This window comes from Lagenorhynchus albirostris, chromosome 1 (assembly GCF_949774975.1).
Source record: "Lagenorhynchus albirostris chromosome 1, mLagAlb1.1, whole genome shotgun sequence".
NCBI lineage: Eukaryota > Metazoa > Chordata > Mammalia > Artiodactyla > Delphinidae > Lagenorhynchus > Lagenorhynchus albirostris.
The window spans coordinates 1,193,165-1,219,672 of NC_083095.1; the positions used below are offsets into that span (position 1 = coordinate 1,193,165).

A 26,508-nucleotide genomic window follows, 5' to 3' on the forward strand; every position below is an offset into this window, starting at 1 on the left:
GAGCCACTGTCCTCTCGGCACCCATCTCTCCGTGGTGACCCCTGTGCCACTTCCTCGACCCCAGATCCTCCCCTCTCCGGCCCATTTCCCGTATGCTTGGTGCACTCCAAGACCCCCGAAAAAGAGTCATTCCAGTCCGGACTGAAAACCTCACTCCCACCCCTCATTATGGGCATCTTGAATCAGTCCCTGTGAATCGCTCTCTCCTAGCCTCCTTTCCTTAACGCCAGTGGGGCAACTGGGGACCTGGGAACCATCGTATGTGAGGCCCGCACAGGTATAGCTCCTGGTACCAGAGTCGGGTCTCGGTAAGCCGACATAGCAATCTTCCCATTCCCTCTCCTGGTTTCCATTCCGCTTCTGCATCGGTACGCCCGTTCTCCAGTGTGGCCCACACCCACCCATCGTCCCTTCTGCCCCCTTTCCGCGCCGCGAGCCCGCCGGTAGCTGTCCGTGGTGCTGACCGCAGGCGCGGCCCGCGCTCGGCCGCTGCGCACGCGTCCCGGGCGGGGCGCGCAGGACCCCGCCGGCGCCGCCACTGCGCAGCCTCCCGCGCGGATCCGGCCTGGCTTGCGCGCGGCGCCGGGAGACTCCCGCGGCCTCGTCTCCCGGCCTGCGCCCCTCGTCCCGCGTCGCCAGCCAGCCCCGCGGCCTCCTCCGGCTGCTTCCTCGGCCCGCCTGGCCCCGCCATGGCGCTCAACAATTTCCTCTTCGCGCAGTGCGTCTGCTACTTCCTGGCCTTTCTGTTCAGCTTCGTGGTGGTGGTGCCGCTGTCCGAGAATGGCCACGACTTCCGCGGCCGCTGCCTGCTCTTCACCGAGGGCATGTGGCTGAGCGCCAACCTGACGGCGCAGGAGGGCGAGCGCTTCACCGTGCAGGAGTGGGGCCCGCCGGCCGCCTGCCGCTTCAGCCTGCTGGCCAGCCTCCTCTCGCTGTTGCTCGCCGCGGCGCACGCCTGGCGCACGCTCTTCTTCCTCTGCAAGGGACACGAGGGGTAAGTGGGGGCCTCGCAGCTGCCCTGCACCGACAGACGCAGCCCTTACCCCTGGCACGGCCCCCCTTCCGTGCCCACAGCGTCCCAGGCTCTCCCTGACAAGGAGGAGGGTGAGTCCCTGCGTCTCCCCATGGTCTCAGAGGCCCGAAAATACCAACCATCGTCCCTCACCACTTCCACGGAAACCGCCCTTTGTCTACACGCAGAACCGAGGGGCCATGGCGTTCTCCGTACCAGGACAGTGCTTCCCTCTCCAAGCGCGCATCACCACCCACACCCCGGGGTGCAAGTGTTGCATCGTCATCTCGGAGCCGATTTGGGCCTCCCTCTCTGGCCCAGCGGGGCCCACGCCCGTCAGCACCGCGGACAGCTCCCAGCCGGGTTTGGCCTGCTCCCAGCTCCGGGTGGAGGGGGAGGGACCAGGCAGGCAGGGGGCCGACCGGGCAACAGGGCATCCTCCCCCGTTCCCATCCCCCTGGGAAGGAAAGCCGGAGGGAAGCCCTCGAGGCCCACCGCTATGGCACACACCTTGGCCGGGGGATGGGGGAGAGGGAGCAGCAGGTGTGTGGGGCCCCGCTAGCCTCCGCCCCCCCCCACCCCCCTGGGCTCCATTTTTCTCTTCACCTTGTCCTGTCCTGGCTCTGTTTTGTGAGAGAGTGGGATGTGGGTCCCTGGGCTGGGGTTCTCAGCCAGTAACACTCCCTGGGCCTCTACCCCTGTGGGACCCTGTGTGGCCCGCCCCACCCACGCCCAGGCTGGGATCCCTGCGCCCTGGAGCGGCCAGGTCTCCTGCAGAGGCCCCGGGAGGCCGCTCCTGCCTGTTGCCTGCCCTCACATCTACGTGGGAAGTCCACGCCTTCTCCCAGACTCTGCCCCCACCCTCACCCCCATCCATCATCTGCTGGTAGTTTTTAGTGGCTTTTCACTTCTTCCGGGGAGCGGGGCTCTGAGGCTGTGAGTGGGCAGGGACTCCTGAGAGCTCTCAGCTTGGCTTTGGTGTGGAGAGAGGGGCGGGAGAGAGGAAGGGGGGGCTGCAGGTTGAGGAGGAAAGGGACAGCTGAGGCTGGGGGAGGGGGTGAAATCCCAGCAACCCATGTGTATGAGTTTCCAGGGGCTGCTGTAACAGAGCACCACAAACTGGGGCTTAAGACAGTTTATTCTCTTACAGTTCTGGAGGCCAGAAGCCCCAAATTAAGGTGTTGTCAGGGTTGGTTCCCTCTGGGGGGTTAACATTTTCCAGGCCTCTTCCTAGCTTGTGGCGGCCGCTGCAACCCCTGATGTCCCTTGCTTAGGCCTTTGTCGCTCCAATCTCTGTCTCCCTGTCCACATGGCCTCTTCTCTCTTTCCTTCTTCTCATAAGGATGCTAGTCATTGGATTTGGGGCCCACCCTAAATCCAGGATGACCTCATCCTGAGATCTTTAGCTTAATGACACCCACAAAGACCCTGTTTCCAAATAAGTCACATTCACAGGTACTGGGGGTGCAGATGTGGGCATACGTTGTCAGGGGATGCAATTCAACCCAGTGCACGAAAGTTCTGCATTCGGGGTCTGCAGAAGCCATGTGTCAGCCCGGGGCGTCCTCCGGGTGCCGTGTGTGGGGTGGGAGCTCTTCCCAGGGTGAGCCCGGGCCAGTCCCGGGGGGCGCCTGCCCTGCTTCTCCTTCCCTCCACCGCACGATGGCTGGTGTCCCGAGGAGGCTTTGAGACACATCTGCACCTGCGGTGCCAAGCCCACGTGGTGCCCGGTCGGAGTCTCCAGTGCAGGTTGGGGCTGGGGAAGCATCTCTGATTACGAGACAGGGTCTGAGGCAGAGGAGGGGCGGTCAGCAGGCGGGGCAGGTCGAGGTCCCTTCAGTCTGGAAGCTGAGGGCAGCGGGCACAGGCCAGGTGGGGGCCACGGCTTGGTCATCAGCTGACGCCCATGGTTCCAGCTTGTCCCTACAAGACAGGTGACCTCAAGGCATTCAGGGTCTACCTGGTGAGGACGCGTAAGCAGCTCTGTAGGTGGGGCCCAGCCCCCCGTGGCTCTGAGTGGTGGGAGATTTCAGAGGCACCACCAGAGGCTGGGAGCTAAGAGCCCAGAGCCTGCAAGGAAGGAATCCTGGTCACGCAGGACCACCTGTTTCACACAAGTTGGGCAGCAAACCTAGGAACCTAGGGACAGCTTCTGTCCTTTGTCGTCTCATAGAAGGTGTCCGTCAGCTCTGTGAAACCATCCCCATCCCCATCTTAGAGACAGAAAACTGAGGCTTGGGAGTGTACATGCCTCCTGTGCCCTTTCACTGTGCCTGTCCCCTGAGGACAGAGGGGACCTGTGCTCCCATGGAGGCGGCCTGGCTGGAGGAACACTTAGGGTCCTCTGTCCCTTTGCATCAGTCCTAGGGGCTCATCTGTCCTGCCACCAGCGGCCTCGACCATGGCAGCCAAGGCTGGGCCACCCTTCTCTTCTCCAGGGACATCTGTTGCAGAATGTCCTTCTCAGCCCTCAGGAATTCCGGCCCAAGGCCACAGGTTGTCCCGCTGCCTGTTCCCACCCTGTCCACCACACAAGCCAGTTGGTCAGCTGTGATGACATCTGTCACAAGTGTCATCCTTTCTTCTTAGTTCGGGTTGTAGGAGCAGGCCAAAGCTCTTGTGGATGTCCAGGCCATGGCTATGCACCTGAGGGGACCCTGGGCTGGCGTACGCATACCTGTTCACCTCTGTGTGCTCAGGGCTGAGCACGGGGCATGGTGCCCAGGAGTCACCAAATTAGTGATTGTTGAGTGAATGACGGCAAGGTTCCTGCCCCTTGAGGTTTGCAGCTTCACAGCCACTCACGGGCCCTGATGCCTTTGCAGATGCACAGTCTGACCAAGGGTTCAGCCCTCTGGGCTCGCTGTGTCAGCCAGGTCTGGACCTGTGGGAAGGCTGGGTCTGCCTTGTCCAGCCACGGGCAGGACGGTCAGCTGAGGGCAGCCAATTCCGGCACAGTTGTTGGTCAAGCTGCATAGACCAGGCGAGCAGGTGCTGGGTGGGTAAAGGGACTCGGGACGGCCAGGAAGCCGGGAAGGGCAGGTAGAGAGAGCAGTGTGATGGACGATGGCTCTCAGGGGTGTTGATGGCCACCGGACATCCGGCCCATGAAGGACACCACTGCCCTCCTTAGACTTGGGTTCTTTTGTTTGTTTGTTTTTTTGCGGTACGCGGGCTTCTCACTGTTGTGGCCTCTCCCACTGCGGAGCACAGGCTCCGGACGCGCAGGCTCAGCGGCCATGGCTCACGGGCCCAGCCGCTCCGCGGCATGTGGGATCTTCCCGGACCGGGGCACGAACCCATGTCCCCGGCATCGGCAGGCGGACTCTCAACCACTGCGCCACCAGGGAAGCCCTGGACTTGGGTTTTTAGGGGGCCCTGCCTGTTTAGGGTTTAGCGTGCACCCTAATTCTCCTAAGAGTCCAACCTCAGACCGAGACCCAGGGTGGAACCCTACACTTTGATCTGTGTGAGGGGCTCACGGCTGGGTCTCGAGCTCGTGGTCAGACGCAGTGTCCGTGATGCCAGCTCCCTCCTCGTGCAGTGTGTCTCTGTGCGAATTGGGGACCCCTGATGGCTTGTGCCCAGGGGTGTGAAGGGTAAGGGGTCGGGGCAGCTTTCTGTACAGGGGGTGTCCTCCCGGTTGCTGGCTGGGGGAAGGAGTGAGTGGATCAGTGGCCCCTGTGGCTTCCGGGGCCATTGCTGTTTCGGGCCCCTGGCTGAGCTGAGGGTGAGTCGGGCCTGGGGGCCGGGCAGCTTTGCCGGTCCACGTTGCAGTGGTTTGTGATTGACGGCTGGGGAGCGCTGGGTTCAAACGGCCCATCTGCCTGCCCACACGTGTCCCTCAGCCTGCAGGTCGCTCCCAGGGCTTCCCAGGATACCTGTCGCCATGGAGATGGCGCGTCCAGGCGGGGCACCCTGACAGGCAGCGGGAGAAAGATGAAGTTAACCCTGTGAGTGCTGGGCTCCCGTTCCTGACCGCTGCCCCGGCCTGTCGCTGGGAGGAGGGGGTGGGAGTCGTGTTGTGAACGCTGGGGGGCCGGGGCCAAGAGAGGCTCTCACACACCCGATTCTTCAGAAATCTGTAAAGCCAGAGCACATGCCAAGGAAATGACCAGAAGCCGACGGGAAGGGTAAGAGGAGGCTGCTGCCTGGCAGGACCCCAGCACGGGCCCTTCCCTGTCTCGTGGGATGGAGACCCCAAAACTGTGCCCATTTAACAGGGATGCGGCCGGAGTGTCGGTGGTTTCTGGCTCTCAGAGACTGTGCTGTAAATCGCCCTGAGAGGTGGGTAGGGGCAGCTCTCGACGGGTCGGCCGTGTCTCAGGCCCGCTGTGCCAGGGATCCCACGAGGGCGCTGCTGTGCACGCGGGGTGAGGGGCCCTCCTGGGCCTCTAGAACTCGGTGCAGGGTGGGCTTGGGGCCCCCCAGCGAGGAGGAGCAGGGTTTGACGCCGGCTGGTCGCCCGCTGGCCTGCCCTCTGCACCCTGGCCGTCCCTCCTCCCACAAGCCCCGCTGCGGACAGGCTTCCTGGGGGGACGGCAGAGGGCTGTCAGGGGGCGGAGGGCACCTAGGGAACCGGCCGTCCCAGGGGGCTGGACTTCTGTGCCGAGAGCGGCCTGCTCCTCTGCTCTGCCTGTGGCGGCTCGTCCCTGGCCTCCCTGGGACCGCCACGTTCTCCTTGGCTGGAGCCAAGTGTCCATCCAAGATGGAGACGCCAGGGGCGTAGGCTCTGCATAACTTCTGCTTTCCTCGGAGCACCAGCTCCTGGGAAGGGGGGCTCCAGTGGGCTGGGCCTTCCCCAACCCCCCAGCCCCACCCAGCCCCACGCTGCCCCCCGGGGGGCACAGCTGGCCGTGAGCCCGTCTCCAAATCTGGTTCCCAAGGGCGACTCCGCAGCTTCTCCATCCCTGCGTCCCGCACCCCATCTTCTGTGGCAACACAGGCCCCAGCCCGAGGGCTCCAGCTGTGCCCCTGGCTTGGGGGTCAGAGGGCGGTGAGCCCGACCCGGCCTGGATGCTGGGCTGAGGTCTGTCCTGGGGGGATGAGAGCTCTTGAGTCGCCCCGCAGCTACGTGCCCTTCACCCACATAAGCTCCCTCAGTTCCCACCATAATCCGATGTGACAGAGCAGAAATTGAGGCCCCCAGAGCGCCTTGCAGAGTGAAGGTCGCACAGCTGGCCAAGGGCAGGCGGGCTTGACACCGCCTCCGCTCGGTGACAGCGTCGGAGGGGGATGGGCCATAACGTACCTCTCTTCATAACTATAGGCCCCTGGCCCCTAATTCGAGCTCTCAGGGCCAGATGGATTTTGCCGTTCAGAATTGTGTCCATCAGGGTCCCAAGTGGGATTGATGACCGCCCAAGTGAGGAAAACCTGAGGACTAAGGTGTGGGCCAGGTGTGGGACCCTGTCACCACCCGAGGGGCTGGGCAGGGTTCCGTGGATGAGGCCGCCCAGAGGGACAACCTTTGGTGGAGGGACACCGCCAGCCTGAGGCTGCCCCCAGGAGGGACCTGGTGATGAACACCCCCCACCCCCACTGTCACGTCCCCCGGGACCCCATTGGCTGGATGCAACCAGGAGCCAGGGAGAGGGCGGCGCCCTCCGTTCGGCCCCCCAGGCGGAGGATGGACGGGCCGGGATCTGAAGAGCAGCTGCACACGATGGTCCAGTTCGGGCAGGGATTGTGGTGCCGCCCTCACGGGGTGAGACACAGCAGGGCGTGGGCGGCTTGAAGCTCAAGCACAGTGAACACACAACCGACACTGAGCTGGGCGAGGACCGCGGACGCCCGGTGAGCGCAGGCGCGCTTGCGCCGCCTGGACCAGCCTTTGGAGAATCGCGGACGGGGGGGGCCGTGGCAGGCGTGGACCTCCTGCGCACGGCTCTCACCTTCGTCCCCTTGCCTGGATCCTGGGTGTGGAGGCCCCACGTGTATGCGGGGGTGCGAGTGCAAACACGGGGCCAGACCCGCTGTCCCTGCCCTTTCAGGGGTGACTGTTGGGGTTTCAGGAGCGTGCTCGCCCCTCCCCTGACGCTGTTGTCGGGGTGGCTCAAGCCCCCCAGCCTTGGCACTCGGCGGGGCGGCCCTGGATGGGGCCTGTCGACAGCAGCCCTGAGGGATCTTTCCCTGGGGATGCGGACGGTCCCGGCTGTGACAAAGCAGCCCGGCCATTCGTGCTGTGAGTCGGGCACTGGTGACCTCGGTTTACCATCTGCCCGTTTTTCTGAGGCAGCTCCTGGGCCGGGACTGCGGCGTCCATGCTGCGCTGTCCTCGGGGCCCAGCACAGGGTGGGTGGAGGCCCAGAGAGCGTCGGGCGGGTGGATAAATGGAAGAAAGAAACAACAGACGCAGGAGCGGCGCGTCCATCGCCGCTCGGCCTCGGCCGAGTCACCGCGTCCGGTGACGACAACTTTGATGTTTTCTTGGCTGAAACCCCAGCTGACACCTCGTTTAGTGAATGTTCCCCGTGGAGCCAGATTTGGTCGGTCATTTCCCTCAGATTCAATGTACGGCAAGCACTGTCCACATCAGACCTGCAGCAGGTTAGGTGTAGGTCCAGGCTGCTGTCCCACGTGGGGCGTTCCCTCTGCCCACCCCGCCCCTGCCGTGGGGCAGCCCTGCGCCCCCACCCCCTGCGGCATCAGCTCGGCCGACTGCTCTCCTGCAGGACTCTGGATCTCCAGGGGGTGTTTTGGAGATGGTGGGACGGTGGATGCTTGTGGGCCGGCAGGAGAGTCTGGTGGGCGGGTGTTCCCACCACGTCCCTCCCCCCACCCGCCGTGCCATCGGAGGGCAAACGTCAGCGCCCTCTGAAAGCACCCCAGTGGGGGCCGCGCTCCCATGGACCCTGGAGCCTGGCCCTGAGCGAGCTCTGCCCTCTCGGCCCTGCCTCCTGGGTCCCCCAGGTGCCCGCTCTGGTCACCCCTTGGCCTTTCAGGTCTCAGTGGAGAAATCAGAGCAGGGTCACAGACCCCCAGGCAGGTGCAGGCCAGCCGCATTGATGACTGTGTGGGTAAATGGCCTTGGTGGGTACCCGCGAGGGTGATCCACCTTGACCTTTTCAGCATGGGTGCTGGTTCCGATGCTTCGGAACCAGGCGGCCTTGGGTTTGAATGGTGGCCGTGACTCTGCTATAAGACGGTCCCCCGTCCCGGGCTTTGGGAGGACGGGCTGCGCAGCTCTGGCCGGCGCGTGGGCCTGTGGGGTGAGGAACGCTGCCGGAGGGGCAGCGACCTCTGGTGGCCCCGCTTGGCCCTACCCTGTCATCGGGGGCCCAACCCCAGCTGGGAACCCGCGGGTCGGGGGCTGCCTTCCTGCTGCCGCCTGGCCCGCAGGGGTGCTGTGGAGACGGGGGTGGCGCGGTGACCGCCCCTCCCCCCCTCGCTGCAGCTCCTTCCTCCACGCCTTCCTGAACCTGCTGGTCAGCGCCTTCGTGGTCTGCCTGGTCTTCATCGCCAGCACCATCGTGAGCGTGGGCTTCAGCATGTGGTGTGATGCTGTCACTGAGAAGGGCACCGTGCCCCACAGGTGCGCCCTGGGCCCCGCCCGCCTTTCCTAGGATGATGGCTTCCTGCACGAACCCCACCCTGAGCCCGCAGCTTTGCTCATCCCGCCTGATCCCCGCCCCGTGCACACCTGGCCACCCCTGCCCTGGGGCCCATGCCCCCTCCCCAGTTCAGGGAGCCCACAGCAGCTTCACACAATAGCAGGGGCCCCACAGACCCTGGGGGTGGATCGGGGTATGGTGGGGGATGGAGGCCTAGGAGGTCGGAGGTTCTGGCTTCCCCGTCATTGCTGACACGCGGTTGGGTGACAGGACCCCCTAGGGTGGGCTCCAGGTCCCGGAAGGCCCTGGAGAGCCGGCCCTGTGCTGCCGTTGGGGGCAGAGGCCTGGGCCCAGGTGTGGTAATGAGGAGGGTGTGGAGTGTAAGGATGGAGGGGGTGGGGACGGTGAGGGACGGGAGTGGAAGTTTCTGGTCGGAGGGCGTCGGGGACAGAGGCCTTCGGGGCTGGGACGGATGCTGTGGGCCCTGAGCCAGGGGCCATCTCTGGCTTGGGGGCGGCCCAAGGTGGAGCATGGTGACTGCCTGACCCCCAGCAAAGGGCTGCCCACTGCCCAGCCCTAAGGGGCATCATCCAGTGCCCCAGGCCATTCCCCTGGAAAGGCAGGGACCCAGGGTTACCTCTTCCAGAGACTCCAGATTCTTTCTTTAAGAAAAATCAGATCTGGAACCTTAGAGTATAGAATGGACAGAAGATCCGAAGTGGGCGGGGGCAGAGCGCATCTACCTGCTTATCCTGCACCTTTACCTTGGGGGCCCCGGGGCGCCTCTGTAGCAGCTTGGGGCACACAACAGAGGAAAGTTCAAGCACCCTGGGTGGGTGGCTCTTTTGCGGTCCACACCAGGGCAGCCCCCTGTGGGCTGGGGCCTTGCCCATGCTGAGCTGTGCCCTGCCTGATGGGCCCCCGGCCACCTGCTTTCTCACCCCGCCCCCCCTCGACCCCCCAGAGCCGTCGGAGCATGGCAGGCCCCTGGGTATGGCCTTGGGCTTCTCTAGAAAGAGTCTCTTTACCCTCACAAACTCCATTTCCAGCCCTTAAACCCCATTCTCCAGGCCTTTCCGGGGCCTGCCTGGACCTCTGGGCCTCCCTCTTCCAGGCCTCACGCTCCCGTTAACGTGTCCTGACATCTCGGGATGCTACGGGCCCCTGAGCCCAGGCCTCATTCACTCCAGGCTTCTGAGGCTGGCCTGGCCCAGCCTGTCTACAGACAAGGAGCTTGTGCAGGTCACCAGCACGCTGTAGTTTGCCCTGCTGTTCCCTGCTGTCGCACTGGCCCGTGCCGCCAGCCCCAGGAGGTGAAGAGTGAGCGGGTCAGGTGGGCGGGGCTGCCCCCATGGACGCCCACGGCGCTTCAGCCGTGCTACTGTGTAGCTCAGTCCGGGGACCAAGGGGCTAGAAGCAGCAGCCCTGCGCCCCTGCTTCTGAGGCCCCTGGCTCTGCAGTGCTGTGCAGCTGCGGGGGCCAAGGCTGGAGTCTCCAGGAGAGTGTCCAGCGCCAGATGGGGGCCGGGTGGGCAGGTTCCCTGCCCCACAGGTGGGGCCCCACCCCACCTGTCTGCCCCACCTTGGGGGCAGCCCCTCGCCATTCGGGGGTGATGCTCTGCTCCCCCCCATTCTTGGTCCCCCAGCAGTCCCCATCCACCCTGCGTCTTGCCATTTTAGCTGCGAAGAGCTCCAGGACATCGATTTGGAACTGAACGTGGACAACTCCGCCTTCTATGATCAGTTCGCGATGGCCCAGGTGGGTGGAGCTGCCCGGGCAGAAGGGAGGCGTGCATCTCAGGCAGGGGGCCGTTCACTGCTGAACGTTCACCGAGTGCACAGACCATCCCCTCACCCCAGCCGGGCAGGAAACACACTCGTAGCTAAGGACGGTGCCAGGCAGAGGAGATAGAGCTGGGAGAGCACTGGGCTGGGGGAGCAGTCGGGAAGGCTTCCCGGCGGACGGCAGGATCTTGGAGACTGAGAGGATGTTTGCAGGGGGTGGGGAGGGGTGGGCTGTGGGGCGTCCTAGGAGGAGGGAACAGCTAGCTTCTGAGCTAACTGCAGAAGCGGGGAGGCCTGGGGAGTGAGGGGGTGGCCCTGTGCCGGGTGGCGCTGGGAAGGGAGCCGGGCATCATCCTGGGTCTGCAGTGCCGGGCCCGGGAGTCTGGATTCTGGTCCTGGCACCAGGTGGGCCCTCAGATAGACGCTTGAGGGCTCACAGTGGGTCCCCAGAGAGGGATGCCGAGGCAGTGTCTGAGGAAGGGTGTCCCGGGAGGGGGTCCGCCCCTGCATTTGGAGGAGCCCCCCAGCCACTGTTAGGGGGACCCTTCTCCTCCAACCCTGCCCTTGTACCAGCTTCGTCCCCTACCCTCCAGGAGACCACGGGGCAACTCTGGGGACCCTGTCTGCTGGAACACAGGCATGTCGGGACATGTGGTCAGAGAGGGCCTGTCCCTCAAAATCTGCTGCTGACCCTGACGATGACCCTGATGGCAGGGATGACGGGGCCCCCCGGGCAGGGGGCGGGTCCTTTCAGCACGGGGCAGGGCTCACCAGCCTGCAGGTCCACCTCTGGACCCGCGTTGGCCAGTGGCTGGTCTGAGGACGCTTTCTATGGTGAGGAGCCCTGTGGAGGGCGCTGGACGTCGTGTGGTCCAGCTGAGATGAGCTGAGCCTGCCAGAGACACCTCCACACGAATGTAGTGGGAGATGTTCCAGCCTGAATTTATGGAATTTATGCCGATCAGCTCAGGAAGGCACAGGCTAAGTCTGCTGACAGACACCCTCAACTGAGCCAGTTTAGTTGCAGCTCGAGGCTGGTTCTGATTAAACTGTTTCCCCTTCACCTGTTTGGAAACAGCAGATAAAGGTCAATTTCTTCCGGCGACTGGAACAGGCTCCATTACGGATGGAACGAGCTCCCTTGGAGCCGCGCGGCCCCAGCTCCTCGCGGGCCCTGTCGGGGTGCGAGCGTGGGCAGTTCCCAAAGCGTCTGCACAGCTTGGGGGCTGGGAGGGCCGCCAGATGCCGGGGCTGACGTCCCCGTCCTGTCCTGTCCCCGCAGCACCTCGTTCCTTCCCCAGCGGGTCCGTCCTTTTCCCGGGGGGTGGGTGGTGGCCACTGGGTCTGGCTGGCCCCCTCACCCCGCCCTCTGCCCCCCACAGTTCGGCCTCTGGGCCTCGTGGCTGGCCTGGTTGGCCATCACCATCCTGGCCTTCCTGAAAGTCTACCATAACTACCGCCAGGAGGACCTGCTGGACAAGCTGGTCCACGAGAAGGAGCTGCTGCTGGCCAGGCCGGCCCCCCACGCCTCCTTCCAGGGCGAGAAGAGCGCCGTCATCTAGGCCTGGCCCCGGACGCCCCGTCCAGGGCACATGGCCTGCCCTGGGGCCGCGGCCGGGGCTCTGCCCGGCCCCCCGCGACTTGCATGCCTCCCCTCGGCACTGCGTGTACTGAGCGACCCCCTCACCAGGCGCCCCGTTCCCAGCCTGAGCCGCGTGTGGACAAGAATCCCACCACCTGCGAGACAGAGGCGAGTGTGGGACGGAGCTGCCCCCTGGCCCCGGTGGTCCCCACCCAGGGCTGAGTCCACTCTGCTGCGGCTCCAGAGCCCCGGGGTCCGGCCTCATCTCAGCTCCAGAGGCACAGGGACGGGGGGCTGGGCCTGGCGTCAGGTGCGGCTTCGCGGGCGTCCTGGGGACTTGCCTGGGGAGGCCGGGGGGGCCCCCGTGTGGGCTGGGCCTGGGCTTGGGGTCGGAGACATGGACTCCAGATGTGGAGATGCCATTTCGCAGGGGAGCGGGGGCCAGGTGCCACTGTGGGTGTCTGTGTGCCTGTGAGGGTGTGCGTGTGTGTGTGCACATGGGCCTGCATGGCGAGGTGTGAGCGTGTGTGAATGTGGGTGTGAGTGTGCAGGTGAGCGTGCCCATACACAGGTGTGTGGGAGTGTGCAGGTATGGGTGGAGACCGGAGCGGGCAGCTGTCTGCAACCCCGTCCCCGGGTGCCCCCAGGGCCCCTTGCACCCCAGAGGAGGGGGCTGCCTTCCCAACTCAGGAGGCCTCGAGGGCAGGGTCCTGCCCCCTCGGCAGCAGGTGGAGGAGCTGGGAGGGGAACTGGGACCCTGGGGCTCGGTGACAAGCCACCAGGGGGCTGCTTGGCTGCGGCCCCCCCTCCTCTCGGGGCTCCCCGGCTTCCGCATCCTGTCCTCCGTGTCCTGTGCGGGACTGGGGTGCCCAAGGTGTAAGCATGCCCCGCCCCTCCCCCGAGCTTAGTAACTAGTTTCCTGGTCCAGCCCGCGAGCCAGTTTGCCCCCCACCCTCCAGGGGAAGGTGAGCCCCCAGCCCCCCATGTCCACGGCTCTCACCACCAGTGGATGGTTCAGTCTCCCAAAAAGCGGGGCAACGGGCGTCCAGAGGCCACGGACCTGGGCCTGGGTCAAGGTGCCAAGTGTGGCGGGTAGCCCGGGCCCGGGAGGCGAGGCTGCAGGTCACCTGTCCTGACCTGCTCGGCCGGCACCTTTTGGGAGTGGGGGCTTGGGACCAGGGCGACTGAGGTTCCTGGCATCTCAGATGCTCTGGCCCCGGGCCTGGCTGAGAGTTTTGGGAAGCGCAGCAGGGTCCTTGGGGAGGTGTTTTGACAGAACCTGAGGCCCCCGAGGGGATGCGCCTGCCCTAGTCCGCCGGCCGTGGGGACCCTGTCTGGCCCTGGACAGTTCCTGGTCTCCAGCAGAAGGTGGGGTGGCTCTGCCTTGTCCCCTATCAGGTAGCAGCCGTCTGGGCCCTGGAGGGAGGAGCAGGGCCAGGATGTGGGCTTCTGGAGCCCGAGGGTCTGCTGCGGATTTGACACTTGTGGGTGGCCTGGAGCTGGCCTGAGCAGCTCCTTGGTCAGGCTAGCAGACACCTGCGTGCACTTACAGAGCGGGCCTGTTGCTGACACACTGGCTGGCTGCACCGGCACCCCCAGACATCCCCACCCCGGGGGCTTCTGGGAAAGGTACAGCTGGCCCCGGGGAGGGGGTACTGGGACAGGAGCCGCGCACCCTTGCAGTAGGCAGGGGACGGACCCTCCGGGGCTGGACAGGAGGGGTGGCCGTGCCTCTGAGGCTCCTGAGGTGGGTCCCCCCGATCGCTTCCATGATGCCTTGCTTCTCCCCGCTGCTGTTTGATAATGGACATCGTGTTTTACTTCCACTTCTGGCTTAACTGAAAGTAAAGATTCTTAAACTTAAATGTATCCATCTATGTCTCAAGTCAAAATAGAAACAAAAATACCTGAGCCTCTAAAGTGGACAAGCAGGAATCTCTTTGCCCGTCTTTTCTCCGCCTCCAGTTTGCCTTTTCTCCATTGTTCTATCTGCTTTCGATTTAAGACTTAAAGCACTGCACTCCGTGTTTGCTCCTGGAGTTCCCGAAACTTACTAGGAACTGGGAGTTGGTCCCCCTCCCCCACAGTGGCTGTACCCTCACATCCGCACATTCTCTCATGGGTTCCGTTCTCACTGCTTCCCATCGAGACTTCACGGATGTGAGGATGGATTTCAAATTTTGGAATTCTTGGGGTTGTCGGGTACACCTTGAGCAATATTTTTCCGAAAACAATGGGGGTCATGGTCTCTGGGACCCTCCAGGGCTGAGCATGTCTTTGCAGTGAACGAACAGCCCTTAGCTGAGAGCAGCGGGCCAGGAGGAGGGGAGTGCCGCAGCCCAGCCCCTTCTGGGCGGCTCCCCGCCCCACCCCGCCCCCAGTACCTGCCCCAGGGCTGTGGCACTCATTAACCCGCTTACCCTCTTCAGGGGGCAGGTGAGATGAGGCTGGGGGGTGGGTGGGCTGGGGGTGTGATGCTGGAGGGTCCCAGAGGGCCAGGGCCCGGAGCCCCGCCGTGGTCCCCCTAGGCCACCGCTCCTGGAGGTGGGCCCCTCTCGACTGGGCTCCCCACTCGGGGCTCCCCAAGTCCTGAAACCCGAAGGGACCCCGAAGGCTACCGCCCCGGTCCCTGAAGCCAGAGGGGACGGCTTGCCCACCTCTGCGTCAGCCGCTGGAGTGACTCCCACCGCAAATCAGTCCCCATCTCCCTCCTTTGGATAATAGTCCCCAGACTGGAAGAGGCGGCAGCGTGTTTTAATAGAGAATCGGCGTCTCCCCACGTAAGCCGTGGGAACAGACGCTTAGAGAAGGCCCGCGGGAGGCGCGGCACGGCGCCCGCGGCTGCGTAGACACTCGTCCGAAGGTTACGGGGGTGCAGCTTCTCCCCTAGCGGTGCCTCCTGGTATCTGACCCTGGGCCTCCCTGCTTCGTTCAGGGCCCCGCTCCATGCAGCGTCTGAGGGGACCCTGGGCTCTGTCATCACGTGGCCTCCTTGGCCTGGAACGGGGTTGAAGGCTCGGCGTCTACACAGTCATGGGACTCCAGGCCGCGCGGCACCGGCTGGGACCCTGGCGCAGACGGCTGTGTCCTGAGGGTGGTGGGGTCCTCTCGGCCCCCCGATGTCCTTTCTGCGCCAGCCACACCCCCAGGCCGACGGCTAGGCAAGAGGGCATCCCCAGGCCTTGGGCCTGGTGCAGGTGTCAGACAAGCTGGGGGCTCCGGGGCCATGCCCTGCACGTGGCTGCAGGAGGGAGTACCCCCCGCCCCGCAGCCAGCGCCTCTCCCGCAGGGGTTTCGGGGTCTGGGCTGCAGGCCCCAAGCAGCAAAAGCCCGGTTGTACCTCCTCCCAGGACTCCCACAGACACAGGGAGGGTGTCCCCGTCCTCGAGGGGCTACACACGGCCACATCCGGGCCAGGCCCAAAGTCACAAGAGTTCCCGCTGGGGCGACGGAGGGGCCCAAGGGGTAGCCTGGGGGCTGGAACCCGTGGGTCCCTGAGTTTCAGTGGTGGAATTCTTGTTCTCCTAAAACCTCACAGGGCACCCTAACATGTGAAATAGGAGGGGCTGCCTGCTTGGAGCTGGGGGGCTGCCTGCCGTATCCAAGGCCGCAGCACCCCACGTCTGATCTCAAGCCGTGGGGCCCGCTTTCCCAGTCACCCTGCCTGCAGCAGCCCCGCTGAGTCCAGGGCTCAGGGCTGTCTGGAAGCACCCAGCCCCGACCTGGGGCTCTCCCTCTGCAGTGCTGCCCCTGGGCCCGGGGGAGGTGAGCGCCGGCCATCAGAGCTGCAGGAGGTGACGCCAGCAGGCCAGGGCCACGAGCTGCAGACGCACGCGGAGGGCCAGGAGCCGGGCCCGGAGGTCCTCCAGGGCCAGTGCCACGGGCTCAGCCCGGCTGCAGCACAGCCCCAGCGCCAGCACCAGCAGGACGCACGCCGTCAGCCGCAGGATCAGGGCACCGTCGCGGGGCCTGTGCCGGCCGGGCGCTGGGGCCGAGGGGGACAGTGAGGACCCTTGGGCGCCCGACTCCCCGCAGAGCTGGTGGGGAGGCTGCGGTGGGCGGGCACCTCGGTGCTGCCCGTCGGGTGGGCCCCCGCGGCGAGGGTCTCCCCGTCCCTATCTGGGCCTGCAATCTCCTTGCAACAGGGCCTCCCGTAGGCTCTGCCCTCGCACCCTCCCTGGGGAAGGAGTGAGGGGGGCAGACGGTACCCCGGGGGTGCTGCCGCCGACCCGTGACTGTCAGGGACCCATGGCCCTGCTGGGGTGGGGAGCCTGGCTGGAGTGGTGGGGGGTCTGGCCGTGGCCTGGAGCTGGGGCTGTGCTGGGCAAGCGTGTGGGCTGGGCTTTGAGGGATGAGGGCCGAGGGCTCAGAACTTACCCCTGGCCGTGGCGGAGGGCTCCCTGCAGGCGATGTCTGGGGAGGAGAGGAGGGTGGGTTCGGGCGGAGCGGGGGGTCACCCCGCTCGGAAGGCTCGCTGCCTCTGCCAGCCAGAGCCCCCGGGGCCCCTCCTCTCACCCGCCTACCCTAAGGACCCCAAGACGGGCTGGGTCAGCTAGAGCTTCCCCGCTTTACAGATGGAGACTCAGGTCCCCGCGGGTCCTGACCCGGCCGGCTGTCCATATCCCCCGGCCGGCCAGGCTGCCCGACACCACCCAGGGCTCTGCCCCAGCCTCACTGATTCAGATTCTAGCTTCCAGGTGCTGGCGCTGCTCTCAGAGCCTTCCGGGGGCCCTGCGGGAGTGTGGGGTGTCCCCTGCAGCAGCCTAGGAGGAGGAGGCTGCAGGGGTCCTGGGGGGCAGCAGGGCCTGGCACTTTGGAGAGGCAGGCAGGACCCCCCACCTCCTGTCCATTCCACTTAGCTCACTGGGGGACCCCAGACCAGCCCCGGACTGTCTGGGCCCTGACTCCCCACCTGAGAGTCTCTGCTTCTGGGGCTGCTGGGAAGCTCTGGAGGTGGGCGCTGAGCTGTGCTCTGGGGGTTGGGGGCTGGACCGGGGAGGGCAGGGTGGGTGAGGACCCCTGCGGGAGGCCCGGACCCAACGTTTACGATGGGCCTTCAAGGGAGACACTGACATACGTCGGGGGAGTGAGTTTTATCCGCAACTTGGCGGGACTCAGGGAGCACCTCCCTTGGGGGGCTAAGCTGCTCCCACGATCCCCCCAGGTCCTCACCTTTGTGGGGTCCCCTCTGCTTAGTGTGGGGGGCTTGCGACTTGCTTCTACCGACAGAACATGGCAAAGGGGCAGGGGTTCTGCAGCTGTGATGGAAATCCCCACAGCGGACTGAGTCAATCAAAGGGAGATTGTCTTGGGTGGGCCTGGCCTAATCAGGCGAGCTCTTTATAAAAGAGGGTCATATAAAACAGCGGCAAGGACGCGAATTCTGCAAATAACGCTGTGAGTTTGGAATAGGGTCCCAAGCCTCAGGCGGGGCCCAGCCTTGGCTGACACCCTGATGCCTGCCTTGTGCCACCCTGAGCAGAGGACCAGCTTTGCTGCGCCCAGAACCCTGACCCACGGGACCACTGAGATAATCGGCGTGCGTTGCCTGAAGCTGCTATGTTGTGCTGATTTGTTATGAGGCATCGCTAGCTGATACAAGGGCACTGTCCCACGGGAAGGCTGGAGGAGGAGTGAGGTAGACGGGTGGAGAGGGGGCTCTGGGGGCAGCACCAGGACCCTAGGGCCAGGGGGCGGGGAGAATTTGGGAGGTGGGCAGTGAAGGCTGAGGGGGTGGGAGGAGCTGCGGGAAGGAAGAGCGGGTGGGCTCTGGGAACGCCTAGCCACTGGCCTTTTTCAGGAAGACAGTAATGACTTGGGAAGCTCTGGTTCTATCTTTCCTGCCAGTCGCTGTTTCTTTGACCAGCACTCTGTTCAGACCGACCCCGTGGGCCTGGGTTTTATTGGGGTTACACCTGTGAGGACAGGGCAGTGACTGTGGTCCCTGCGGACAGCCCTCGGTGAGATCCTGGGTGATGTCCCCCCACCCCGCCTGGCCCGCTCGCCTCTTACAGTGGACGGCCACCTCCAGGGGCTCGCGGAACCGCACGTGCCTCGTGGTCCTCCGTGGCTCGGCCCCATGGCTGTGGCGCTCCTGCGGGCTTCGTCTCAGGATAGAGGGGGGGCCCTTCCTGTCGTCCTCCTGGGGGGTGGGAAGCAGAGGGAGGCAGGCAGGAGTGAGCCCCTCCTGCCCAGCCCCCCCGAGGCTGGAGACAGGCAGCCCCTGCGGCGTCCCTGCCGTCTCCTCTGGCTTTATGCAGCAGGGACCAGACAGGGGCGTGGAGACCCTCTGCGGACCTGCCCCGGCCCCAGCCTGGCCGTCTGACCCCCTAGGGCTGCTGGCAAGTGGTCAGGGCTGGGACAAAGCCACCGGGACTGGTCACGACTGGATGGCCGTGTTAGCGGGGACGGATGCGGTCTGTGATCACGCAGGCCTGTGTCTCCCGCCCTGGCTCTGCCCCCACCCATCCCGACGGGGTCTGGCATCACTTCTCCATGTCAGTAACAGTGACAGCAGTTGTGGCTGGCATCCCCCGAGGACTGACTGCCTTCACGTCTGAGCTGTACACACGGAACCTCCCTGCGCCCCCGGGGGCTCTGCCTGATGGCCTCCTCTGTCCAGGGGAGGCCCTGCCCGAGCTCAGCGCCCTGTGACTGCCCAGCAGCACCACCTGGAGCCCGCCGTGGGACAGCTCTCGCCACACGCTGGGCCGCGATCGCTTACCTGTGAACGAGGGGAGGTATCTGAGCAGGAGACCACTGGCCCAGGGCGGGGGGCAGAGCCTGGACACAGCCCACCCAGGGGCCGCCCTCCCACCCACTGTGTGTTTGGAAGGTGGAGCCAGGAGTCAGCAGCCCGCCCCGACCTCAGTGTTCCCATCCATCAAATGGGGGCAGCAGGCTGTTCTGCACGGACACCCTGTGAGTCGGGGCCGTCTGTGAGACGGCCTCCTGCTGGGGGGGCCACCGGCTGAGTGAGCCTGCCACTGGCCTTCGGGGCTGAGGCGGTCCTGCAGGGGCGGGAGACCCACCCGGGCCCGGGGTTTGGCCCAGCTCATGGCTGTCCTGTTCCCGCGGCTGGGACACCTAGGTTTGTGGCCTGCCCTGGCCAGCAACGAGCTCAGAGGCTAGATCAGGACTCAGGGCCTGAAGTCGGGGCCCCACTTGCTCCTTGGGGAGACCCCCTTACACTCCCTCCCTCTCCTGCTGTTGCCAACTCTCCCTCGTCCTGGACCCGGTCCTGACAGGCTGCGTCCTGTCACCTCGCTGTCCTGCTGTCTCCACCCACCCCCACTCCAACACCTGCCTCCCTGCGCCACCAGACTTGCTGCTGCCCTGCTCCCGAGCCCCCCATGGCTCCCACCTCCTCTGCCTCTGCCGCCCTTCCCAGCCCCCGGGACTCTCTGCTCTGACCCATCCTCCAGGCCCCTTGTATGCTCTACCCCCACCTTCAGCCCTGGCCAGATGCTGTGCACTCCTGGTCATTCTGTGCCCCAGCCTGGGGGCCTCTAACCCTCTCTGCCAGCCCCCCAACCCAGCCATTTCCCTCCCGGGGGTCCTGGGGCTGCGGACAGCTCGGGGAAAGGGCAGGGACCACATTTCCCTCTTCTGCTCTCCCTCCCTGCCTCCAGCTGAGGCCCCCTCCGCCAGCCCAGCGCCCACCCAGGGCCCTGCCGCACCCTCCCCGCCCTGAGCCCGGGTGAGCCTGGAGCCGCCTCCTCATTCTTTCTGGTCCCATGCCGCGTCTCTGGCAGGGAGTCGGGGCTCAGGGCGTGTGCCGCCGTCTTCATTTACTGGAACATGGTCCTAAGATAAGCAAAGACATTATTTATTGCACACGGAACACTCCTCATAGGACGGAGATAAAAGGAGGAGAGGTTCTTCCCAGGAAGCTGGGCTGGCTTCCCTCTTCCCATCAGCCTGGCCCACAAGCAGACGCTGCTTTCCCTTGAGGTGCTCCGGGTGCAGAGGAATCCTGCCTGCTCAACACCGAGACGTCAGCAGCTTCCCCTGCGCCAATCTTCCTAATTACCAGCCTTAATGGCTGCGTAATATTCCACAGGGCTGATCCCATGATTTACAGCCACCCTCCTCCGGAGGTTTGCATTTTTTTATTGTCACTTGCGGTTTCTTTAGGTCACTTGCAATTCTCTGAGGCCGTAGATAAGACTGCAATAAGCATCATTGCTGCCCTGCTTCTCGGGATGCTCCAGGCGTGAATGATGGGGTCCAGGGCTGGGCTTTGTCAGGGCTTCATGGGGGCTAGGAAAGCCTTCTCCAGGGGTTCGTGGGGGCTGCAGCTGGTGGGCCCGCCCCTCAGTGCTGCCTAGACTCTCTCTGTCTCTCCCTCCCCCCTCTCTCCCGGATTTCGGATTGCTCATGTACTAGGTGTAAGGTGGTACCTGCCCTCTCTCATCAGTGAGCCTCTGATTGCAGCGTTTCCCATCTCTCCTCACTAATTGCAGCCCTTCTGGTGTGAATTTTCTTTCACATCCTTTGAAGGTCCTTGACTTTTGAGACGTCCCCCTGTCCTGCTCCCACCGGGCCTGAGCAGGTGAAGCCCGGCAGGCATTTGGCCTCAGTCCTTTGAGGGCCCTGTGGGGTGAGGGCCCCCCACCCCCGCCTCCTTGTACATGCGGGGCAACGTGGACACCAGGGGCTGGTGCCAGGTCCTCTCTGCCCCCCTCCCCCTGGGCCATGAGACGGGGTGGGGTGGCACGGGAGCCATCTCCCCTCCTATCCCCAGCCCCAGGCTCTGCCAGGGGTCTCTGGTCTGGGTCCCTGGCGGCCATCACTGCTCCCGTCCTGTGCGGTCAGATGTTTGCCCTTTATGAGGAGGGTTCTGGCTTCCATCCACCCTCCAAGGACGCTGCCCCCGGGGGCTGAGATGGAGCTGAGTACAGGCACCTCAGATGAGCTCCTTCGGGGCCTCCCCAGAGGGGAGCTGCCAGGTGGGGGAGGGCTGCAAGGGGGGCCGGTCTGGGGGAGGGCTTTCTCCGCCTGGGAGAGGACAGGCCGGCCATTCAGTTATTTAAAAAGGGAGCAATTTTCTCCTATCTGAGTATCAGGCTTTTTATTGCAAATAGTGTCGTGGGGGAGCCGGCCAGCCTGGGGAGGAGGGGCGGGGAGGGAGGCCTTATCTGAAGGACCGGGTCTCACAAAGGGTGGCCTGGGGGCCCAGCTTCAGCACGGGGGGAGGGGGGCGGGGGTGGGGAGGTGACAGCGTCACTGCCAGTGGGCCCAGCTGTCGAGCCCCTACTGTGCCCCGGGCCCTCCCCCCAGGCCGGGGGTGGTGGGACAATGTGTGTGTGTGCACAGCTGTGTGAGCACTTGTGTGTTTGTGAGTGTGCACGTGTGGGTGTCCATAGATGTACGTGTGTGCGCGCGTGTGTGCGCGTGCTGTGTGTACACATGTGTGAGTGTGTATGTGAGTGTGAATGTGCCTGTATGCATGTGTGTGCCTGCAACTGGGTGTGCACGTGTGTGTACATGCGTGTGTGCAAGTGCAGTGTGGTGTGTGTCCCTGGCAGCTCTGTGCTTCCAGGGCAGGCCGCGGCTCCATCCTGGGCCCCCTGTGACCTTGTGTGACCTTGGCAAGTCTCTTAACCTCCCGGTGCCTCAGTTTGCTCGGCTGAAAATGGAAACGGCAGTAGCAGCTTCCCCCGTGGCTCCGGTGGGGGTGAGTGAGGCAGCTCACGTCAGGGCTCAGAGGCGACCTGGGGACCCGCCTGTGCTCACGGCCATCAGCCGTGGTCATCACTCAGGGAGAGGGCGTGACCACCTGGCACGGAGCCTGCGTACACGGTGAGAGCCTCCTGTGGGACGTCCCCTCTCCCGCGCCTCTCAGGAGCCCTGGGCCCTCTCCGGCCCGGGCCTTTGCCTGGGCCTTGCTCTGCTCCCAGGTGCTCCCCAAGCCCCCCGAGCCCCCGTCCTCACCCCGCCTGGCAGCCTTGCTCAGGCTCCAGCTTCCCCCCTGCCTAGAGGAAGTGGGGCCTCTGCAGACCCCCAGGACTGGCCTGAGTCCTGGGTTCTGCCCTTTTGTCTCAGGAGCCTCGGTCAAGTGGAGGGCCTGCCCCAGGCCTCAGTTTCCCCACCAGGAAAACGGAGGAGGAGTGTGCAGCTCTGGTTGGCTCAGCAGGTAAAGCTGCTCCGGGTACCACCTCTCGCCTGCCTCCCAGGCCTCCTCCGGCGCCAGCAGGGCCCCCTCCACCCCGGCTGGATGGCGAGGACAGGGCCCCATGCGGGAGCGAGAGGCCTTGGGCTCTGGCGGGGACAGCGTGTAATAGGAGCGCCCTGGCTCTCAGGCTGCCTCGTGACAGATGGGTGATAAAGGGTGGAAAATAGCTCTGGGTCTGGGCCTGCGGAGTGTCACCCCCGCTCTGCCGCGCCTCTGCTTGGGGAGGGCACGCCCCCTGAGGGTGGGGACCTGCCCTGGGCTCCCCCAGAGCTTCTGTGACAGTGCTGCAGGCCCTGCAGGGTGCCGAGCGGGGGTCCTCAGGCTTCCGTCCGCGTTCCAGGAGAAGGGGGTCTGGCCAGGACTACACGCCCACAAGACCCCCACCCCTGACGGTCCGCGCGGTTTGGGCGAGCACCCTCCCTCCCGCCCTACCTTGACGCGACGCCTTTGGGACACAGCGATCACACCCACAGGGGTCCCTGCAGCCCAGCTCTCCACCCCTGTACCCCACCCCGCCCGCTCCCCCGGCCTCCAGGGGGGTGCTGGCTGGGCGGGGCCCGCTCCACCTGGCTCACCGCCTCAAGCAATGCTGAGTCCTGGGTCCCGGCCACCTGTCCTGCTGCACCTGCCCCACCACGGTGGCGCCGCTCACTGGCCCGCCTGCTGTGGGCCCGGCTGTCGGGGCCCCGCTCCGGCCCCCGCGGCCCGCCGGCATGTCTGTCCTCGCTGAGGGGCCTCGGGGACCCCCGGCGCGGTGCCGGCTGTACGGGGAGGGCCCCTCCTTGGCTCTGGCCCCACGCCTGCTCCATCACCCCTCGAACCCTCCCTGTGCCTGTGCGCCCGTGGGGACCCCAGGGCTCAGGGGACAAGCTTGCCGAGTCCCACAGCCCCCAGGAGCCCCGGGCTTGGGTCAGTGGCGCACGGCCGGGCCCCTCCCGCTGTCCTGCTGCAGCAGACATCTGCTCCGGGGCTGGCAGAGCCCGCCAGGACCTTGCCGGGGAGGCTGAGCTCCTGCGCCGCAACTCACACACCACATACACATGCACACAACACACGCCACACACGCACACCCCCCACAGCCACACACATGCACACAACACACGCCACACACGCACACCCCCCACAGCCACACACATGCACACAACACACGCCACACACGCACACCCCCCACAGCCACACACATGCACACAACACACGCCACACACGTACACCCCCCACAGCCACACACACTCATACGCACACACCACACACACACAATCCACATGTACACGTATCACATACAAACACACACACTCGTACACATATGCACATACCACATCCCACACACACGTTTCTCTCTCACACGCACACGCACACGCACACGCACACGCACACGCACACGCACACTGCTCGGCCCACCTGGGTTCCTGCAGCTGTCGCAACCCTGCGTGCGCTCGCGCACCTGACGGCCTATAATCCGCTGGTGATTAGAGCCTCCGGCACAGTGGGAACCGGAGCCGCGGCGGCTCGCAGGCCAGCCGAGAAGTTTCCATTACAGCCACGGGGCAGTGGCCTCAGCGGTCCTCTGGGCTGTCCTGCCCTGAGGCGTCTGCTGGCAGTTTGACCCCCTGCCCAGAGCAGCTTGGCTGAATTAAGGGGCCTGAGACCACGAGCTGCGCGTTTCCTCAGCTGGGAAACGGGACGGAGGCGGTGGACACCCCCATGCTGGCCTTCCCTCTGGAGGGCGGGGAGCAGAGTGAGGGCGGCTGGCTCCCAGCTGCTCCCAGCCCAGAGCTCACGGCCTGGCAGCTTCCCAGATCACACCATGTCTGAATTAAGCCAGGGGAGGCCCCGGGGGGCTGGCCTTGCTCCCTAGCCCTGTCCGGTGTGGGGATCCAGAGAGTGGGAACTGGCCCGGTGGCCCCGAGGCCCCTTCCACGCTGAGATGCGAGGCCCACGCCTTTCTAGGGCGCATTCAGGACGTGGGGTGGCAGCAGGACCGGGTGATGGCTGTTGCCTGCTGGGTGCGTGGGGGAGCCAACCTCGGCCTCGGGAGCCCCAGGTGATAGGGCAGGTGGACCCCCACCCAGACACCGGCCACATCAGCCCAATTTCCAGCCCTCAGGTTCTGCCCACTGTCCAGAGTGCCGTCGAGATGGAGAGCTAAGCCTCCCAGGGTACCTGCACACAGCAAGCGCCAAATAAATGCTGCGCCCTGAGCCCCACGTGCACGGTGGGCCGGGATCCGGATTCCCTCTGATGGAGTCAGCTCAGAAAAGAGCCGTGTCTCTGGGGCTGCCCAAAAGCCATGGCCTGGGCTCAAGTGACCCCAGTAACGCATCTGTTCCCTCTGGGAACAGCAGGGCCCCCGCGGACCTCTGGGAAGGCTTGCTGGTGTCAGTGCCCGACCCTGCAGCCTGTGCCGCGGCCCGTGCAAGGTACCCAGATCCCATGAACCCTGGCTCCCGTGCCTCGGAAGGCTTGGGTCCTCGCGTGGTGGAGCGTGGAGGGACCCACAGTCCAGCTTCGCCTGCACATGGCCTCAGGCAGGAACGTGGATGAAGGGCCGGTGGGGCCCTCATGTCAGGCCTGGCCGCGGGGGAGGGGCTCAGAGCACCAGTGGCCTGGGACATGGCTGAGTGCGCCGGCCACCCACCCTGTACACACCAAACACGAGGTTCAGAGGGGCCGGGGCTTCTGACGTCACCCGCTGCCTGGTTTGCCTGGGACCGTACTCGAATGAGCGCTGAAAGCGCACAGCACGGGTGGGTGGGATGGGCGGCCCCCCAGCCCCCGTCCAGGGCCACAGTGCGCGCTGCCCGGCCTCAGTCCACGGCCCACGCCCGCCTGCAGCGGGGTCTCCGCCCGCGTCCATTTTGGGGAATCTCTCTGCTCCGGCAGCCTCATTCCCAGATGGGGAGTGAGCGTCACCTGTGCCCCTGAGTGGCTCTCACCTGGCTCCCTCCTGGGTCTGTGCGGGGTGCTGCCAGCTGGGCTCTGTGGCGCCCCCCAGTGGGCACCGTGCAGCATAGCCCTGGCCTGGTCCCGCTGGCGGTGCCCTTCCTGTGCCCTGGAGAGGCGGGTGCTGGGCTGCTCAGGTGAACGGGGCCGCGACTGCCCAGCCTCCTGCTGCCCTGGTGGGAGCTGCTGCCTGCCTGCCTGTGGAGCCAATCTGTGGCCAGCCTGTGTCCCCGCCCCAGGCCCCTCTGCCAGGTTGCAGAGCCCGGCCAGCTGGCAGAGGCTGAGCTATAATTACCTCTCCTCTTTGGCAGAAATAGCAGCGACCCCAAGGACAAGGCACTGGCCCCAGAGCGGGAGCGGAGGTGGCCGTTTCCCAGGCCCTGAGAACACAGGCCAAGCCTGCAGGAAAGACGGGGGGGCAGTGCCCCCTCCCTGCCCTCCAGACCCACGTGTGTCTTCCCAGGCCGGCTCTGGAGATGTGCAGCTCTTGGAAAACCCAAGGGCCAGCATCAGAGGCAGAGTGTTGGGTGGGGGGGAGGCAGAGGGTGGGGTGATGTGGGGGCCTGGCGGGGTGCAGGCTGTAGGAGGGTGGGGTGATAACAGAGATAACAGAGTCCAGCCCCCGACTGACGCTGCCCCAGGGTGGAGCCCCGAAAAAGAGAGGGGCCGGCCCTGACCCCCACTCCTGCACCCTCATGCATCCTGCTTTGGGGTCCCAGGAGGAAAAGGCAAAGCACAGATCCCAGGCTGCCGATTAAGGGCACAACGGCTGAGTCCCGACGTTGCCTCAGAGCTAGTAAGTTACCCGAGCAAACTGCTACGTGGGCAGCGGGACAGGGCATCCTCAGCGACAGCCGGCGCCGGCCGTTCCCTCCTCTCGGGTCAGCAAGAGGGGACGTAAACGTCTGCCCTGGAGCCCCAGCCTGAGCAGTGCAGCACCTCCTGCGGTGGGACAGGCCCCAGCCCCCCGTGGACAGGAAGCCGACAGAGGTGGCCTTGTGGCAAGGGCTCAGTGGGAGGGGGTCTCGTGTGACTCTAGGACCCCCTCCGCCCAGCCCGCCTCCAGAAAACGGCTCAGAAACTCCATCCCTCGGCCGCTCTGCCCACCCCCAGTTTTTGTAAATAAAAGTGAGTAGGGCTTTGCTGGAACACAGCCATGCAACCTTGGTTTCTGTCCACGGTGCCTTCGCCCTACGAGGGCGAAGTTGAGCACGGCCCCGGAGCCTAAAACCTCTGCCATCTGGCCCATTACTAGGAGAGTTTGCTGCCCGGCCCTCGCGTGGACGCGGCGGCGGGGGAGCACCAGCCCCCGAGCCCCTCGCCAGCTTCTGCACAGAACATGCACAACTGGTGGGGTCCAGGCCACTGTGGCCACGTGCAGCCCTCAGGGGACCCTGGGACACTGAGAGGCAGCCACCCTCTGTCACACTGCCCCTCTCAGCCCCGGTCCACCCCAGGCA

General features: G+C 65.2%; 2 protein-coding genes across 5 annotated transcripts; one reads left to right on the top strand and one right to left on the bottom strand.

The window, feature by feature from the left end:
• Positions 1-689: 689 nt before the first annotated feature.
• On the top strand, positions 690-11,911 carry TMEM179 (transmembrane protein 179). The gene is made up of 4 exons (XM_060165103.1): positions 690-994; positions 8,409-8,546; positions 10,245-10,323; positions 11,732-11,911. The coding sequence occupies exons 1-4, from the start codon at positions 690-692 to the stop codon at positions 11,909-11,911; spliced, it is 702 nt and encodes a 233-aa protein (XP_060021086.1).
• Positions 11,912-14,680: 2,769 nt separating this feature from the next.
• On the bottom strand, positions 14,681-25,214 carry C1H14orf180 (chromosome 1 C14orf180 homolog). 4 transcript variants are annotated; one of them, XM_060165134.1, is made up of 6 exons: positions 23,507-23,855; positions 20,334-20,477; positions 19,611-19,737; positions 17,944-18,073; positions 16,309-16,344; positions 14,681-15,916 (listed from the first exon to the last, which is right to left on the bottom strand). In XM_060165134.1, the coding sequence occupies exons 3-6, from the start codon at positions 19,719-19,721 to the stop codon at positions 15,711-15,713; spliced, it is 483 nt and encodes a 160-aa protein (XP_060021117.1). In that variant the 5' UTR covers positions 19,722-19,737; positions 20,334-20,477; positions 23,507-23,855; the 3' UTR covers positions 14,681-15,710. The 4 variants fall into 4 exon arrangements, with proteins under 4 accessions (XP_060021117.1, XP_060021109.1, XP_060021105.1 ...); XM_060165126.1 differs by lacking the exons at positions 20,334-20,477; positions 23,507-23,855 and adding an exon at positions 25,042-25,214; XM_060165122.1 differs by lacking the exon at positions 20,334-20,477.
• Positions 25,215-26,508: the final 1,294 nt, after the last annotated feature.

Coding starts and splice junctions, on each gene's coding strand:
- TMEM179 (XM_060165103.1), top strand. CDS start 690: ATGGCGCTCAACAATTTCCTCTTCGCGCAGTGCGTCTGCTACTTCCTG. Junction 995..8,408: donor CTCTGCAAGGGACACGAGGG/GTAAGTGGGGGC, acceptor CCCTCGCTGCAG/CTCCTTCCTCCACGCCTTCC. Junction 10,324..11,731: donor ATCAGTTCGCGATGGCCCAG/GTGGGTGGAGCT, acceptor TGCCCCCCACAG/TTCGGCCTCTGGGCCTCGTG.
- C1H14orf180 (XM_060165114.1), bottom strand. CDS start 18,811: ATGGGAACACTGAGGTCGGGGCGGGCTGCTGACTCCTGGCTCCACCTT. Junction 16,345..17,943: donor CCTGGAGGTGGCCGTCCACT/GTAAGAGGCGAG, acceptor TCTCCTCCCCAG/ACATCGCCTGCAGGGAGCCC. Junction 15,917..16,308: donor GCCCTCCGCCACGGCCAGGG/GTAAGTTCTGAG, acceptor CCTCGGCCCCAG/CGCCCGGCCGGCACAGGCCC.